The following is a 17,446-nucleotide window of genomic DNA, read 5'->3' as shown; positions in this document are numbered from 1 at the left end:
GAGATCAAATTGCCAACATACGCTGGATCATGGAGAAAGCTAGAGAGTTCCAGAAAAACATCTACTTCTGCTTCATTGACTATGCTAAAGCCTTTGATTGTGTGGATCATAACAAACTGTGGCAAGTCCTTAAAGAGATGGGAGTACCAGACCATCTTATTTGTCTCTTGAGAAACCTATATGCGGGCCAAGAAGCAACAGTGAGAACTGGACACGGAACCACTGATTGGTTCAAAATTGGAAAAGGAGTCCGGCAAGGCTGTATACTGTCGCCTTGCCTATTTAACTTATATGCAGAGCACATCATGAGAAAGGCAGGGCTACATGAATCAAAAGTTGGAATTAAGATTGCTGGAAGAAATATCAACAACCTAAGATATGCAGATGATACCACTCTAATGGCAGAAAGTGAAGAGGAACTGAAGAGTCTCTTGTTGCGAGTGAAGAAGGAGAGTGCAAAAGTTGGGTTGAAACTAAACATTAAGAAAACCAAGATCATGGCATCCGGCCCTCTCAATTCCTGGCAAATAGATGGGGAAGAAATGGAGGTAGTGACAGATTTTATTTTCCTGGGCTCCAGTTTCACTGCAGATGGGGACTGTAGTCAAGAAATTAAAAGACGCTTGCTCCTCGGGAGGAAAGCCATGGCAAATCTAGACAGCACACTAAAAAGCAGAGACATCACCCTGTCAACAAAAGTGCGTATAGTCAAGGCTATGGTCTTCCCAGTTGCAATGTATGGCAGTGAAAGTTGGACCATAAGAAAGGCTGAGCGCCAAAGAATTGAAGCCTTTGAACTCTGGTGCTGGAGAAGACTCCTGCGACTCCCTTGGACTGCAAGGCGATCAAACCGGTCAGTCCTAGAGGAGATCAACCCTGACTGCTCTTTAGAAGGCCAGATCCTGAAGCTAAAACTCAAATACTTTGGCCACCTAATGAGAAGGAAGGACTCACTGGAGAAGAGACTAATGCTGGGAAAGATTGAGGGCAATAGAAGAATGGGACGACAGAGAATGAGGTGGCTGGATGGAGTTACTGAAGCAGTAGGCGTGAGCTTAAATGGACTCCAGAAGATGGTAGAGGACAGGAAACCCTGGAGGAACGTTGTCCATAGGGTCGCGATGGGTCAGACACGACTTCGCAACTAACAACAACAACTCTTTTCTCCCTTCTGCCTGCATGGTCTATAGTAATCTATTTGATCTGTCACAAAGAATAAACTAAATTGCAAAGGCGAGTATGAGTTTGGGAAATGGATTTTGGGTTAGTTACAAATAAGCCTGCAAACACCTGTTAAAAATATATGGTTTCTACCATTCCATTTCCTACATACAGCTACCCCAGCTGAGTAGCTACTCTGTTCTCTCAGGTAGAATAAATATGGAAGAGAAAATGATCTTTCCTTCCTTCCTTCCTTCCTTCCTTCCTTCCTTCCTTCCTTCCTTCCTTCCTTCCTTCCTTCCTTCCTTCTCCTTTTGACATGTTATATGTAAGGTAGGTTACAAAATAAGATACTATATAGTTTCCCAGAAAAAGTAAAAGATTACACCATGTTTGAAATAGTTCTAATTATTAACTATACAACAGTGAGTTGGCACAGAAAATGTAATTCATCCAAGAAACACAGACTGAAATTATGTAAAGTTATCCTGTTTTATCTTCATAAAAAATCCCACGAATTCTGCTGGATTTAAAGAGAACAGCTAAGCTTACACATTTATAATAGCCACAATTTTGTTAAATATAAACTGGCTAAGTTCACAAATCTCAGAAAGTCTAAAGCAAATAAAGCATGTTAAGGCTGATGTTTGAAACTGGCCAATGACAGACAACTAATCATTTATTAGCTAACTGATTCTGCAAACATTTGCTAAGCACAACTTGAACACCACAACTCTCTGTCTTTTAATTGGTGAACCGAGCAAGCACCTGCCCCTTCAGCAGAACGAAAAGGAACATTTTCAGACCTTGACAAAGACCATTTACAGTACAGACAACATATGTATTCATTAAGCAAGCCAGAGATTCAGTATAACTGTAACAGAAGTGAAGTATTGATTGATTCAGTTTGCCAATGATCAGGCAATGATCTGACAGAGTTTAGTTTTATCTGTTGTTGTTGTTAGTTGCGAAGTCGTGTCCAACCCATCACAACCCCATGGACCATGTTTCTCCAGGCCTTCCTGTCCTCTACCATCTTCTGGAATCCACAGTTTGTTGTGATCCACAGAATCAAAGGCTTTAGCATCATCAATGAAGCAGAAGTAGATGTTTTTCTGGAACTCCCTAGCTTTCTCCATGATCCAGCGTATGTTGGTAATTTGATCTCTAGTTCCTCTGCCTCTTCAAAATACTGCCTGTACTTCTGATAGTTCTCGATCCACATACTGCTGGAGTCTAGCTTGTAGGATTTTAAGCATAACTTTACTCGCATGTGCAATGAGTACAACGGTGCGATAGTTTGAACATTCTTTGGCACTGCCTTTCTTTGGAATTGGGAATGTAAACTGATCTTTTCCAATCCTGTGGCCACTATTGAGTTTTCCAAATTTGCTGGCAAATTGAGTGTAGCACTTTTACTGCATCATCTTTTAAGATTTTGAATAGCTCAGCTGGAATACTGTCACCTCCACTAGCTTTGTTGTTGCTCAGCTTTCCTAAGGCCCACTTCACTTCACATTCTAGGATGTCTGGCTCGAGGTCAGTGACCACCTCATCATGGTTATCTGGGATGTTGAGCTCATTCTTGTATAGTTCTTCTGTGTAATTTTGCCACCTCTTATTAATCTCTTCTGGCTCTGTTAGGTCCCTGCCATTTTGGTCCTTTATCATGCCCATTTTTGCATGAAATGTTCCCTTCATCTCTCCAATTTTCTTGAAGAGATCTCTAGTCCTCCCTATTCTATTGTTTTCTTCTATTTCTTTGCACTGTTCATTTAAGAAGGCATTCTTATCTCTTCTAGCTATTCTCTGGAATTCTGCATTCAATTGGGCGTATCTTTCTTTTTCTCCCTTGCCTTTCGCTTCCCTCCTTTCCTCAGCTATTTGCAAAGCTTCCTCAGACTGACATTTTGCTTTCTTGCATTTCTTTTTCTTTGGAGTGGTTTTAGTTGCTACCTCTTGTACAATGTTGCGAACCTCTGTCCATAGTTCTTCAGGCACTCTGTCTATCAGATCTAATTCCTTAAATCTATTTGTCACCTCTACTGTATATTCGTCAGGGATGTGATTTAGTTCATACCTGAGTGGCCTAGTGCTTTTCCCTACTTTCTTCAGTTTAAGCCTAAACTTTGCAACGAGAAGCTTGTGATCTGAGCCACAGTCAGCTCCTGGTCTTGTTTTTACTGACTGTATAGAGCTTCTCCATCTTTGGTTGCAGAACACATAGTCAATCTGATTTCTGTGTTGACCGTCTGGTGATGTCCATGTGTAGAGCCATCTCTTGGGTTGTTGGAAAAGAGTGTTTGCTATGACCATCGTATTCTCTTGACAAAATTATGTCAGCCTGTGCCCTTCTTCATTTTGTACTCCAAGGCCAAACTTGCCTGTTATTCCAGTTATCTTTTGGCTTCCTACTTTAGCATTCCAATCCCCCATGATGATAAGGACATCATTTTTTGGTGTTAGTTCTATAAAGTGCTATAGGGCTTCATAGAACCAGTCAGTTTCATCCTCTTCAGCACTGGCGGTTGGAGCATAGACTTGTGCTACTGTGATATTGAAAGGTTTGCCTTTGATTCGAACTGAGATCATTCTGTCATTTTGGGGATTGTATCCCAGTATTGCTTTTCCTACTCTTTTATTGACTATGAAGGCTACTCCATTTCTTCTGAGGGATTCTTGCCCGCAGTAGTATACCTGATGGTCATCTGAATTAAATTCACCCATTCCTGTCCATTTTAGTTCACTGATACCTAAGATGTCGATGTTCAGTCTTGTCATCTCTTGTTTGACCACGTCCAGCTTGCCTTGATTCATGGATCTTACATTCCAGGTTCCTATGGAGAAAAAATCTTTACAGCATCGGACTTTCCTTTCACCACCAGACATATTCACAGCTGAGCGTCCTTTCGGCTTTGGCCCAGTCGCTTCATTCTTTCTGGCGCTACTAGTACTAGCCCTCTGCTCTTCCCCAGTAGCATATTGGACGCCTTCCGACCTGAGGGGCTCATCTTCCAGCGTCATATCGTTTTGCCTTTTGGTACTGTCCATAGGGTTTTCATGGCAAAGATACTGGAGTGGGTTGCCATTTCCTTCTCCAGTGGATCACGTTTTGTCAGAACTCTCTGCTATGACCTTTCTGTCTTGGGTGGCCCTGCACGGCATAGCTCATAGCTTCATTGAATTATGCAAGCCCCTTCACCACGACAAGGCAGTAATCCATGAAGGATTATCTGTTATGTACAGTAAATGTTTATTTATGTGTTTTAGGTTTGTGCTTCTCTGTGTGTGTGTGTCATTCTTGACTCCAGGCAGCTCCCTGGACAAGTCTATGATGTTTTCTTGGCAATAATTTCAGAACTTCATTTTTTTCTTCTTAGAATTGAAAGAAGGTGACTGACCCAAGGTCACCAGGCTGACTTCATTAAGATTTCATTTGGCAAGACTAGAACTTACATCTCCTGGTTGCTAGGCTAGTGCCTTAAAACTATTATTCTAAACTATTTTTTATGTAGAAATTACTTAATGAATATTTGATTGCAACAAGATAAACAATGCCTGAACAACAAGGTACTGGTAAAAAAGGTGAAGTTAATAAAAACATAAAAACAAAACCTGTTCTCCATATTGATCTATTGTCTTCCTGGTTACATTCCAGATTACTCGTTTCCTGCTATCACATCAATCTGTTTCTTGCCTCCAAGCTAAATAATAGACTTTCTGAGTAGAGAGGAAAAACCGGCAAGGCTCTAAAGGCCACCAAGATATGGGCATGAAGCATGATAATTCACACTTACCCACTATTGAAAAGTGACAATAAAAAAGCTAAGAAGGAACCAAAAACACTTTCATAGCCAACATGCAGATAAGCAGGGATTAACACCAAGTAGACAAACAATACCCTTATCAAGGAACTGTCAAGGACAGGATCACATTCCCATTGACACTGGCAGGGCAAACTATTATATATAATCAGGGAACAAACCCCACACTCCCTAGCACTGGAGATATTACCTAGTTGAGTAATGAAATACCTGCAAGCAAACAACCAAGCTCAGAGCACCAAGGATTCCACAGCATGGGCATAAGATACCTTGGTACTCAACTGCTTTGAAACTCATCAAATTTGGTATTCAACACATTTTGATGTAAACATTTTGTCCTGGTATTCATTGTTTGTTCAGTAGTCACGCACAAGTTAGAATTTGCCAGTGTCGGCTACTTTGTGGCTCACTACATTATTCCTTAAAGGAAAAATGAGTTTGGTACTCTGTTCTGTACCAGCCTGCTACCGGCCCTGCAGAAAAGGCAGGGACAACCCCTTTACAAACAGCAAGAGGCTGGAATTAAGCCTGCCAAATTTATTAACATAAAACAGAGCAAAACAAGACACAGACCATGAAACAGGAGCTATGAAACAGGAACTATTCAAGCGGTTGCCTTCAGCAAACCAGCCCTCCCACGCATTCCCCTTTTATACAGTTCAGGGCGTGGCTTCTCTCTTCCGAGGTGCCCCATTGCCTTCCTCTGTTTACTCCTGATTGACTGCCTCCTGCGTCAGGCGTCCTTGAACAGGGCCAGCTGTGGGTCATCTTCATCCACGCTGTCAGGCTCACACAGCTGGGTCTCCGTCGTGACCAGGTGGGAGGGGCCTGGCTGAGGGCTCTGTGGAGCCTCAATATTATTCTCAGCAAGCTCTTCAACACCCCCCTCCTCCTCCTCTGAATCGTCCAACCCAACTGCCGAACCCACAGGCTGACCCTGAATCACAACATACTCATCATTGTTGGTACTCCCTGGGATTCCCTGGGAATCAATGAACGATGAGTCCCAAGCGACCACTGTATTTGTCATTTGTGCGCCAACAACTCTTCCCATAACTTATGACATCCCAGCTCCCGATCAACCAATTAATTAAAAACAAAAAACACTGTCATCAATCTTGTCTAAAGCAGAACTCACAGGCTTCTGGCTGATCCTGGAATGGACACACAATCTTGCGCAAGCTGTCTTTGTAGTTATGCGATGCCTGCAGAAAAGGAAGCTAAGTCAGAAAGATCCAAGTTGACTGCTTCCCATTTCTTCGCCAAGTGGTTGATGTCAGGTGGGGCCAAAGATGGGAATTGTCCACAGCCCCTCAAATAATATCTGCCCACCTTCTGCAGAGAACAGCACAGGCATTTATGTTTAGGCATTCTATATTTTTGTTTAACGGCACCCAGAGTCACTTTTTTGGTGAGATGAGCGGCCATATAATTTTGATGAATAAATAAATTAATAAAATATGCAAAGGAGTCTAGTGAAATCTGTCAGGAGACTGAATTTTTGCAGGGTTCTTTAATCCCTGTCCCCAAATTTTACATATTGTCCCACTTCAAAGAATCTCACTCAGAGCCTCTTGAGACGATGCACACACCTCTATGCACAGACAAGGAAGAAGGAACTCGTACTGCAGCACTGCAGGGCGATGTTTGGAAACCAAAACCTGGCAGAAAACAAGCCATAAAAAAAAATAAGCAAAATTCTACTTTGAGTTTTACAAGAGTCACCAATGACGACAAAATAGAGCAAAATAAATTGAGATTAAAAAAGAGTGTCTCCAAACAAATTCAGAATTCCAGAATTCATTTTCACCACCGTATTTGAACTATTACAGATGGTCCTTGACTTACAACCCTAACTGAACCCAAAATTTCTGTTGCTAAGTGAGACAGTTGTTAAGTGAGTTTTGCCTCATTTTATGACCTTTCTTGCCACACTTGATAAGTGAATCACTGCGGTTGTTAAGTTAGTGTCAAGGTTCCGACTGATGGACCCAAACAAACAAACACTTTCCAGGTATTCTGATCTCTTAATGTAAAACTTTATTGAGCACATCACTTGGGCGCTAAAGAAAGCAAAACCAGCTCTGGAAAGGCCCTTCCCAAGCCCACATAGTAAAAACATTGAATTCTCCCTCATCCCTCTGGATCAGGTCACGTTGCCCAATCAACTAGAAAAATATTGTTATGAGAAAGCATCTCTAGGTCTGGCCAGACACCTGGTGCAACGTCCTTGAGTCTCACAGTCTTGCTTAATTTTTGAAGTCTGCATTCCAAACCTCTCTTCCCTCCCCACAAGTTCGTTGGCAAGCTGAGAAGCAATATTTGTTGCACCAGCAAATCCATGCTTCAAAACTTGACAGTTAGTAGCATGTTTGTTAAGTGAATCTGGCTTTCTCATTGGCCTTGTTTGTGAGAAGGTAGCAAAATGGAATCACACGACCCCAGGACACGGCAAAATAAGAGTGAGTTGCCAAGCATCTGAATTTTGATCATGTGACCCTGGAGAATGCTGCAATGATGGTATGTGTGAAAAATGGTCATAAGTCACTTTTTTTTCTAATGATGTTGTAATTTTGAATGGTCACCGAACGAACTGTTATAAGCCGAAGATTACCTGTGATGCAGTTTTATGGTTTAATACTGTAGTTCAAGTGATTTTTTTCCTATGTATTTTTGAAGAAAAAAAAAGCAGGGGGGAAACGAGCCACCGATTGGCCATCCCTAGATGGTGCAATGGGAAAAAGCTTGGAGAGCAAGGATGAAAGGAACACGGTGAGTCACAATAGACATCGTCCTAAGGTGCATTTCGGCGTTCCTGATGCCAAGCCAGAAAAGTTTGCTTCCAACATTTACTGCTACCAACATTATTCGCTTCCTAAAACTCAGTTTCCCTTTGTTTTAACCACCATCCCCCCTCCACGCGGGTGTTCCCCGCATTTGACTTTTCTCCCGTTATGATCCCACCTGCTGATGGAAAGATTGGTGCAGTTCTGTGCATTCCAGGCTCAGACGATGGCAGAGGCGCACAGTGACGGCCTTGGAAGCAGACACCTCAATAGCCCGGGCAGCTGGTATCCATCTGTAGCGGAACTCAGGTCCTGAAAGAGGGGGACATGGGTAGAAAATTAAGCCTCGTCACATGACAAGCAATAGTCTCCCCCCTGTAATTATATCGCTTCTTTTATTTTTCTGATTTCCTGTGCAAAATAGTCTCTTATTGTCAAGAGGCTATAACCACACAGCCTCCTTGCCAGGGCACAAAGGTGCCCCACTAGTTCCCCCCCCCAACCCAGGACGTGACTTCATGGCAGTGACTGTACAGGTAGTCTACAACTGAGCCCCAAATTTCCAACACTAAGCAAGTGAGTTTTGCCTCGTTTTACAATCCTTTTGGCAAAGTTGTTAAATAAGTCAGTGCAGCTGTTAAGGGAATCGTGGGGTCATTAAGCAAATCTGGCTTCTCCCACTGACTTTAATTTAATTTAATTATGGGACTTGTATGCCGCCCTATCTCCCGATGGACACAGGGCAGCTAACAACAATAATAATGACTTTGCTTGTCGGAAGCCAGCAGGGAAGGTGATAAACGGTGTGAGCTTTTGCTCAGGTGACCCCCCCCAATCAGGACAATGGACCTGTCACAAATACATGCCAGTTGCCAAGCACCTACATTTTGACCATGTGACCACAGGGGATGCTGCAACAGGTCATAAGTAACTTTTTTCAGTGCCCTTGTAACTTCGAACAGACTAAACAAATGGTTGTAAGTGGAGGATTATCTGTATCTTTTTATCAGCTCGCACCAGAGGGAGCTCAAAGTTGGCTGCAGGTACTCTGTTCTGGAAGTGGCGTTTTCCCTCTTATTTATTTATTTTTATTTTTATTACATTTATATCCCGCCCTTCTCCGAAGATTCAGGGCAGCTTACAAGCTTAGCAGTAGCCTACATTCTATGTATATGCCTGCTTGTTAGGGCTTTCACACACACACCCAAGTGGCATTATTACAAAGTCATCTTATTGCCCCCAACAATCCTATCCTAGTTTAAAACCTTCCAATGATCTCCTGACCATTTCTCTTCTTTACTTACTAAATATTTTTGCAACTCTCTATGCTGAGAGCCGTGGTGAGCGCGGTGGTTAGAATGCAGCATTGCAGGCTAACTCTGCCAACTGCCAGGAGTTCGATCCTGACTGGCTCAAGGTTGACTCAGCCTTCCATCTTTCCAAGGTTGGTAAAATGAGGATGCAGATTTATTGGGGGCAATATGCTGACTCTGCAAACCGCTTAGAGAGGGCTCTAAAGCACCATGAAGCAGCATCTAAGTCTAACTACTATTGCTAAGGTTTTTGATGTCCAGCCAAAGTAGTTTTCAGGTTTTATAAATATACATTTGAAGATTCTTTGTCATGAGGTGATGCAAGTATGGTTGATGTGCCCTGTAAAGTTGTCTTACCCGGTTGGTTGTTAGGGACTGTATAGCTTTGGTTGAGTTTTAGCATCCCAGGAGGAATGGTCTTCACTGAGACGTGTACCTGCTCCGCACTGTCCACCTGGAAACTGTCAAACTGCATCTGCCACTGGAAAAAACAGTGCTGTAGTCAGAGCCCTTCCTCTTATTATTCCTAGCATGTGAACCATGATGGATCTTGCCAAGCCTCCAAGGTAGACCGGACTAGAAAGCCAAAGTCATGCACAATTATAAGTACATAATTACATAATTGTCCAAGTCTGAAGGTTTCCCACTTCCTCTTATATCTTCCTGAGAACTAGGGATGGTTTTGTCTAAAATGCTTACTCGAGTTACAGAGCTTGGCCAGGCTCAGGTTTCTTTTAATCTGCCCATTGTCTTGGTTAAGGCTCTTTCTCCTGTTTCTCAAAATTATTCCTTCTGCCCATTACAGATCTTTGGCCTAATTCAAGATACACTAAAAACTACCACCATTTGAATTGTCTACCTATTCATTGATTCACTGATAAGATTTATGTTTCCCCCTTTTCTCCTGGAGCTGAAGGAGGCATCTGCTCTTTTGAGTTGGGTTCAGAGAGGTGACAGACCCAAAGCCATCGGGTAAACTTGAAGGTGGCTGAAGATGAACTTCAGCCAATTCTCCTACAGCCTACCATGCAGCCACACAATGACCTAACTTCATGCTCAACAATGACTCATGAAATGCTTTTCAAGGTAATGTACTGACGATGCAGCCTTCTCCTCACCAGCCTCGTGAATCATCTGCAGCATCTACTTTTTTTTAAAATCCCATTTATATCCCGCCCTTCTCCGAAGACTCAGGGCGGCTTACAATCTAAGAAGCACAAATCAATGTGCTTAGCAATAGCCTTCATTCTATGTATATGCCTGCTTATTAGGGCTTTCACCCCACCCCCCCGCCAAGCGGCATCATTACAAAGTCAGCTTATTGCCCCCAACAATCTGGGTCCTCATTTTACCTACCTCGGAAGGATGGAAGGCTGAGTCAACCTTGAGCCTGTTGGGACTCGAACCTGCACTACTTCCAGGGTCTGTCACCCCATCCTTGTGAATCAGGCACCACTGAACAGACTCTAAACCAGACATGTCAAACACAAGGCCCGGGGGCCAGATCTGGCCCACGAAGTGGTTTCATGTGGCCCCCGAAGCCATCCTGGAAACAGTGAGGGAACGGGCCCCGTTGCCTTGGCCCTGGCCCAGAGACCCTCCTTCTGCCAGAGACCCCCAGATCTGTCCCACTCCTGCCCAGGCCCCCTTAGGCACCCTTGATGCCAACGATGTAGAGCTGGCCACGCCCACCCAGTAGGCCATACGCACTCAAGCCACGCCCACCCGGTAGGCCATGCCCACCCAGGCCACACCCACCCGGCCCCTTGAGGGCAACCACAATGCTGATGTGGCCCTCAATGAAATTGAGTTTGACACCCCTGCTCTAAACCAAAAGAGGAAAGCCCTCTTGCTATACTGAGCATGCAGTTGATCCATTTGGTGGGAAGGGGCTTCTCAGTTAAATAGAAAAAGACAAAATTTCCTATGATAATAGCACTGCACCTCATCCCTGGTTTATAAAGATCCAGTCTAGAAGAGGTTACAAGAGGCAGAAATTCTACACCTACAGGTTTCCCTGGAGGGAACAAGCAGAGTACTTAACTCACTGAATTTCTGCCTGTTATACGACTTGTATTGGTACAGATAGTCCTCGACCTATTACCTCAATTGAGCCCAACTTTTCTGTTGTCCGAAATGGTATAGGGTCTCCTGCTTGGACTAGAAGACCTCCAAGGTCCCTTACAACTCTGTTATTAAGACAGTTGTTAAGTGAGTTTTGCCCCATTTTACGACCTTCTTTTGCCACAGTTGTTAAGTGAATCACTGCAGTTAAGTTAGTAACCTGGTTGTTAAGTGAATCTGGCTTCCCCATGGACCTTGCTTGCCAGAAGCTCACAAAAGGTGGTCACATGACCCTGAGGCACTGCAATCGTTGTAAATACGAGTCAGTTGCCAAGCATCCGAATTTTAATCATGTGACCATGGGGATGCTGCAACATATTTCAGTCACTGTAACTTTGAATAGTCACTGAACAAACGGTTGTACGTTAAGAACTACCTGTACATCCGCCATCCTTGGGGAAAACAGCTGTCAATCCAAGGCCTTCAGGAATGAAAGGGCTTAGGGGAGCAACCTTGAGATGTGGTACTAAGTAGCAGTTTCAAAAAAGGGTTGAACCAGTTCATGAATTCAAGGGAATCAATGGCTATTAGCCTTGATGGCAGTGTGGTTGAAGGCCATCTGCTGGAAGTTTACAGATAATCCTCAGCTATAACCACGATTGAGCCCAAAGTTTCTGTGGCTAAGCAAGACAGTTGTTAAGTGAGCTCTGCCCCATTTTACCAACCTTTCAAGCCACGATTGTTAAGTGAATCACTGCAGTTGTTAAGTCAATAGCACGGTTGCTAAATAATTCTGCCTTCCCCATTGACTTTATGTCACGCTATGAATCCTATCGACACTTTGCTTGCCAGAAGGTCGCAAAAGAGGATAAGCATGAAGCCAGGACTCTGCAACCGTCATAAATACATGCCAGTTGCCAAGCATCCAAATTTTGATCACGTGACCACGGGGATGCTGCCATGGTCGTAAGTGTGAAAAACAGTCATAAGCCAGTGCCGTAGAAATTTTGAACAGTCACTAAGTAAATGGTTGTAAGTGGAGGACTGCCTGTCGGGAGCTTCCTTGTGCTGCGGTTGGCCACTGTGAGAAAAAACTGCTGGACTAGATGGAATCAACCTAGAAGAAGCCGCGCTTATGTTTTTGTGCTCTTAGGTTACCTCAGGCCCTGTAGAGTTCTGATGCTCCCGCCTTTTCAAGACCCGAAGCCTGCCGTAACGGTTAGAACTTGGCTTGAGAAAATCCAATTCTAAGCCTTCAATACCTAAAGTCAAAACAAACAAGAAGGGAAGATCTCATATCCCAATTTTTCCAAATATGGTGACCTCCACGTATTTTATATTTACTTTGCATTATTTATGTCAGGGATGTCAAACTCAATTTTATTGAGGGCCGCATCAGCATTATGGTTTCGCTCAAAGGGCCAGCTGCCGTCCCCTTCTCTCCCACAGGCTTGCCCCTTCGACATCTCTCCTCTCCTCCCTATCGCCTTCTCTCCCCCCTCACTTCTCCTCCTTCCCGCCCAAACCCCTCCTTTTATATCCTCTCCTCTCCTCCCCCCATGGCTTCACTCACTGCCCGGCTGGCCTTTTCACGCAGTGCTCATCATTTGGAGCTGTGTGAGCTGATTCTGGGGTCCCCGTCAAGCCCTGGCAGCCCCACAGCTCCATCTGACTCTTCCCCTGAAGACTGTGTGTGGCTGCCAGCCATCCCCGAGGCTTCTGGAAGCCCTGATCAGCTGGAGCCGTGCGTGGCAATCCCAGGGCCTCAGCAAAGCCCCAGCAACACCATAGCTCCAGCTGATTCTCCCCCGGGCCTCTCTGGTGCTGCCGCAGCTTCAGCTACCCCTCTCCTGCTACATACTCAATCACCTCCTCCAACTAGTCTGCTTTCAGGCCAGATCTAAACCTTCATGGGCCGGCTTTGAGTTTGACATGTATGATTTATGTGTTTATTGGATTCACAGGTAGTCCTTGACTTACAACCACAACTGAGCCCAAAGTTTCTGTTGTTAAGGGAGACGTGTGTTAAGTGACTTTTGTCCCATTTTACGACCTTTCTTGCCACAGTTTTTCGGTGAATCCCTGCTGCTGTTAAGTTAGCAACACAGTTGTTAAGTGAATCTGGCTTCCCCATTGATTTTGCTTGTCAGAAGATGGCAAATGGTGATCACGTGACCTCGGGACTCAGCAACGGTCATAAGGATGAACCAGTTGCCAAGGAGCTCAATTTGGATCACATGATCATGGGGATGCTACAAAGGTCGTAACTGTGAAAAACGGTCAGAAATCCCTTTTTTGGTGCCGTTGTAACTTTGAACGGTCACTAAGCGAATTGTTGTAAGTCGAGGACTACAAAGTAAAATTACGTAGCTATAAAATAATAAAACCAACAGTGAAACCCCATCCTAAACATCATGTAGGCGCCAGCTTCTATTCAAGCAGGAGGCTACTCCCAAAAATCGGCGCTATATTTACAAATTCTACACATTTACTTTGAGGAAATGTGAGACAACCCGGTGTTTCTCCTGGGACAACCAAGTCCAGTGGGTTGATTTTTGTTGGAAAGAGATGGCTCAATTCCATCATCAATAGAATTACAAATAGTCCTTGACTTACAAACCATTTGTTTAGTGACCTTTTGGAGTTACAATGGCACCGGGAAAAGTGACTTATTTATTTTATTTATTTATTTTATTTTTATGTCATGTAACCATCATTTGTGACCTTCCTAACTGGCTTCCAACAAGGAACGTTAATGGGGGAAGCTGAATTTGCTTAACAACCTTGTGATGCGCTTAACCATGGTCACAATGGTAAAATTGGGAGTGATTCACTTTGCAACAGTCTTGCTTATTGTAAATTCTGGTCCCAGTTGTGGTATGTTGAGGACTACCTACCCTTTTATGGACTTATGACACCTCTTTAACAACGTTGGGAAAAATAGTGCTGTGATATTTAACACCTTAAAGGTGGGGTGGTGGAGGTTGTCCACATGATTTATTTAGGTAAAGGTAAAGGTTCCCCCGCACATGCGTGCTAGTCGTTTCCAACTCTAAGGGGCGGTGCTCATCTCCGTTTCAAAGCTGAAGAGCCAGCGCTTGTCCGAGGACGTCTCCGTGGTCATGTGGCTGGCATGACTAGACGCCAAAGGTGCACGGAATGCTGTTACCTTCCCACCGGAGTGGTCCCTATTTTTCTACTTGCATTTTTACGTGCTTTCGAACGGCTAGGTTGGCAGAAGCTGGGACGAGTAACAAGCGCTCACTCTGCTACGCAGCACTCGGGATTCGACCTGCCAAACTGCCGACCTTCTGATCAACAAGCTCAGCATCCTAACCCACTGAGCCACTGCGTCCCTCTTTATTTAGTTATTTATTAAATTTATATGCAACCAATAAGGCGACTCTGATCTCTGTGATAAGATTGGGAGAACTGCTTCGTGCTATGTTGCAATTCTTTTCGACATTATTCAGATCAGAAAAGAGTCATTCTTTTCAGCCTTTATTTAATTTTCTAGCTCAGTGGGAAGCATGGAGGGCGTCTTCCAGATTCCATTCATGTATATGGAAGACATCCAAACCTCTTCTTTTCTATCCTTCCGGAGACGTCTCCAGTCTCGGGACGACTGCTGGGATAGGGCAAGCTCAAATGTGAGTTGCATCAGGGAAGTATGGTTATGGTGTGGTTTAATCATTGCTTGCAAGGGACGCGGTGGCTCAGTGGGTTAGGACACTGAGCTTGTCGATCAGAAGATCGGCAGTTTGGCGGGTCGAATCCCGAGTGCCGCGTAACAGAGTAAGCACCTGTTACTCATCCCAGCTTCTGCCAACCTAGCAGTTCGAAAGCACGTAAAAATGCAAGTAGAAAAATAGGGACCACTCCGGTGGGAAGGTAACAGCGTTCCGTGCGCCTTTGGCATCTAGTCATGCCGGCCACATGACCACGGAGACGTCCTCGGACAAGCGCTGGCTTTGAAACGGAGATGAGCACCGGCCCCTAGAGTTGGAAATGACTAGCATGCATATGGGGGGAAACTTTACCTTTACCTTTTAATCATTGCTTGTTTTATATTGTCTTGTCAGTTGTAAGCTGCCCAGAGTTGGTTTTAAGATGGGCAGCTGCACAGATGTTTTAAGTAAATACTGTAATGTTAAATTAAATAAATAAGTAAAATAGTGTATAATGAGAAAGGCGTTCCCATTCCAACCTGACCTATAACACGCCAAATGTTCTATCACAAAGACTCTCCCAAATATTGCTGCCTCAACAAGCCAGGTTGTCCTTCAGCGATCTAGTCCCCCTCTTCAACACCTTCAACCTGGGACCCATCATACCTGTAGAGTTCAGGGCCACGTAGACCTGCAGACAGGCCTGCTTTTCATGCTTGCAACACGGAACTGTGCTTAGGAGAAGGGCTGGCAACAGCTGAGATGGGCTTTCCTGCAGCTTGTGCTGGCATTGGGAACAGGGTCTGGGTAGATCTCCTTCTCCTGTTGAAGAGAGTGAAAACTGAATGAAAGGCAGAGACAATTTTTCTAATGCCAAAGGTAGAGAGATAAATAGGGAGAGAGGAAATCAGTGGAGTCACAGGGATCCAAAAATTCAAATGACCCATGTAAAAAAAAAAGCTGGAGCTTTGATTATATGGTTACAGTCCTCATGTTGACTTTTTCAACCTTCTTCTTTGTAGGCATCCATGATCCAACCATAAAAATGAACTCCAAATCAAATTCAAAAGACAACTCCTTCAAATCAAACTTAAATCTTAGTGACTGTACTGTATTTTCTTAGCAGGAGTATGGAAGTGGTTGGCCATTGCTAACTTCCAGGCAGATTTTTGTTGTTGGTGGTGGTGGTTGGTTTCTTCCCGGTCTAGCCTACAAATGAAATGTTGCTTGGTGGTCTCCTATCCAGGTTCTAACCAGATTTTTTTTTAAATCCCATTTATATCCCGCCCTTCTCCAGCTTACAATCTAAAGCACAAATCAAATGTGCTTAGCAGTAGCCTTCATTCTATGTATATGCCTGCTTATTAGGGCTTTCACCCCCACCCCCCCAGCGGCATTATTACAAAGTCAGCTTATTGCCCCCAACAATCTGGGTCCTCATTTTACCTACCTGGGAAGGATGGAAGGCTGAGTCAACCTTGAGCCTGGTGGGATGCGAACCTGCAGTAATTGCAGGCAGCTGGTGTTACTTAAGGAGGCATTAGGCCCACTGCTCCACCAAGGATCTAGTTTTGCTTAGCTCCAGATCAATTCCAGCAGGTATAGTGCTATTATAGTATAAGTGTACCATCCTCTCTTTCGTATCACTTAAGTACTGCAATTTAGCAACAGCAGTTTTGGAAAAGCTCTAGAGACAAACCCAAAGGTTTGAGGGCCACATACAGCTTAAGTCAGTACCTTCTAATACAAAGGAAAGAGCAGCAAATAAGGTCCATAATTAAATTATAGGAGAAGGATGCCAAGTTTGTACAGCAGGATTAACCTTGGCCACATTCAGATGTGGGGGCTTCTACAGCCAGAATTCCTCAGTCAGAATGTTGAGAAATAATGAATTAAAGCATTAAGCTAGTAAGTGGCAGACAATGAGTTCTACTCCTGCACTAGACGCAAAGCCAGCTGGGTGACTTGTGCCAATCCTTCTCTCTCAGCCCTAGGAAGAAGGCGGCAAGGGCAAACCGCTTCGGAAATCTTGACAAGAAAACCACCAGTATTTACCCAGGTAGCTGCCAGAAATGAAAAACTGACTCAAAGGCACATACACATACATTAAAAAAAAATTCCCACTGAACTTCCTAGAAAAAAACGCAAAGATTTAAAAACTATAATTTAATAAGAGTGTGTAGTAGAGAGGCCTGAATGTCAACAGCTTGATCTTGAGGCCACATTGGGCCTCAATTCAAATTTTTAAACTGTGTTAACTTCCTGGGTTGCTGTGTGTTTCAATCTGTCAGTCGTGTTATCTTCCTGGGTTGCTGTGTGTCTTAATCTTAGTATTTGTGATAGGTAGGAAACATTTTTGAGTTATTTGTTGAGATGGGCATCCACACAAATTGAATAATGAATTAAATAAATATGCACACAGGCAGACTGAACTGTAAACAGGTTCTAGGGCAAAGTTTACATTAATCCCCACGCAACCTTTCTCCCTCAAAGTGTTGGGGTGTGTAAAGCAACAAAGGTGTAAGACAACAAAGTGCAATGCGTATGCCTCTGTAGAAGGAGAATTGACAAGAAGAGCCTTATAAGAACAAACACCCTTATATGTTTATCTGCTCCCTGGTACGTGACAA

General features: G+C 43.9%; 1 protein-coding gene and 1 long non-coding RNA gene across 2 annotated transcripts in view; one reads left to right on the top strand and one right to left on the bottom strand.

The window, feature by feature from the left end:
• Positions 1-17,446, top strand: part of LOC310636369 — a 431,277-nt gene that overhangs the window by 10,231 nt on the left and 403,600 nt on the right. The gene's annotated exons all lie outside the window — the stretch shown is intronic.
• The window catches only part of IL17RE (interleukin 17 receptor E), a 43,981-nt gene that overhangs the window by 17,811 nt on the left and 8,724 nt on the right, over positions 1-17,446 (bottom strand). The window contains exons 3-8 of the mRNA XM_083355983.1: positions 15,483-15,638; positions 12,307-12,410; positions 9,442-9,565; positions 7,950-8,083; positions 6,578-6,646; positions 6,124-6,190 (exon numbers count right to left, since the gene is read on the bottom strand). Of these exons, the coding sequence (XP_083212109.1) occupies positions 6,124-6,190; positions 6,578-6,646; positions 7,950-8,083; positions 9,442-9,565; positions 12,307-12,410; positions 15,483-15,638 (654 nt within the window). The remainder of the gene's footprint in view (positions 1-6,123; positions 6,191-6,577; positions 6,647-7,949; positions 8,084-9,441; positions 9,566-12,306; positions 12,411-15,482; positions 15,639-17,446) is intronic.

Source organism: Vipera ursinii (assembly GCF_947247035.1).
Source record: "Vipera ursinii genome assembly, chromosome: 2".
NCBI lineage: Eukaryota > Metazoa > Chordata > Lepidosauria > Squamata > Viperidae > Vipera > Vipera ursinii.
The sequence above is the reverse complement of the archived record's forward strand: the minus strand, read 5'-3'. Positions and strand labels throughout refer to the sequence as shown.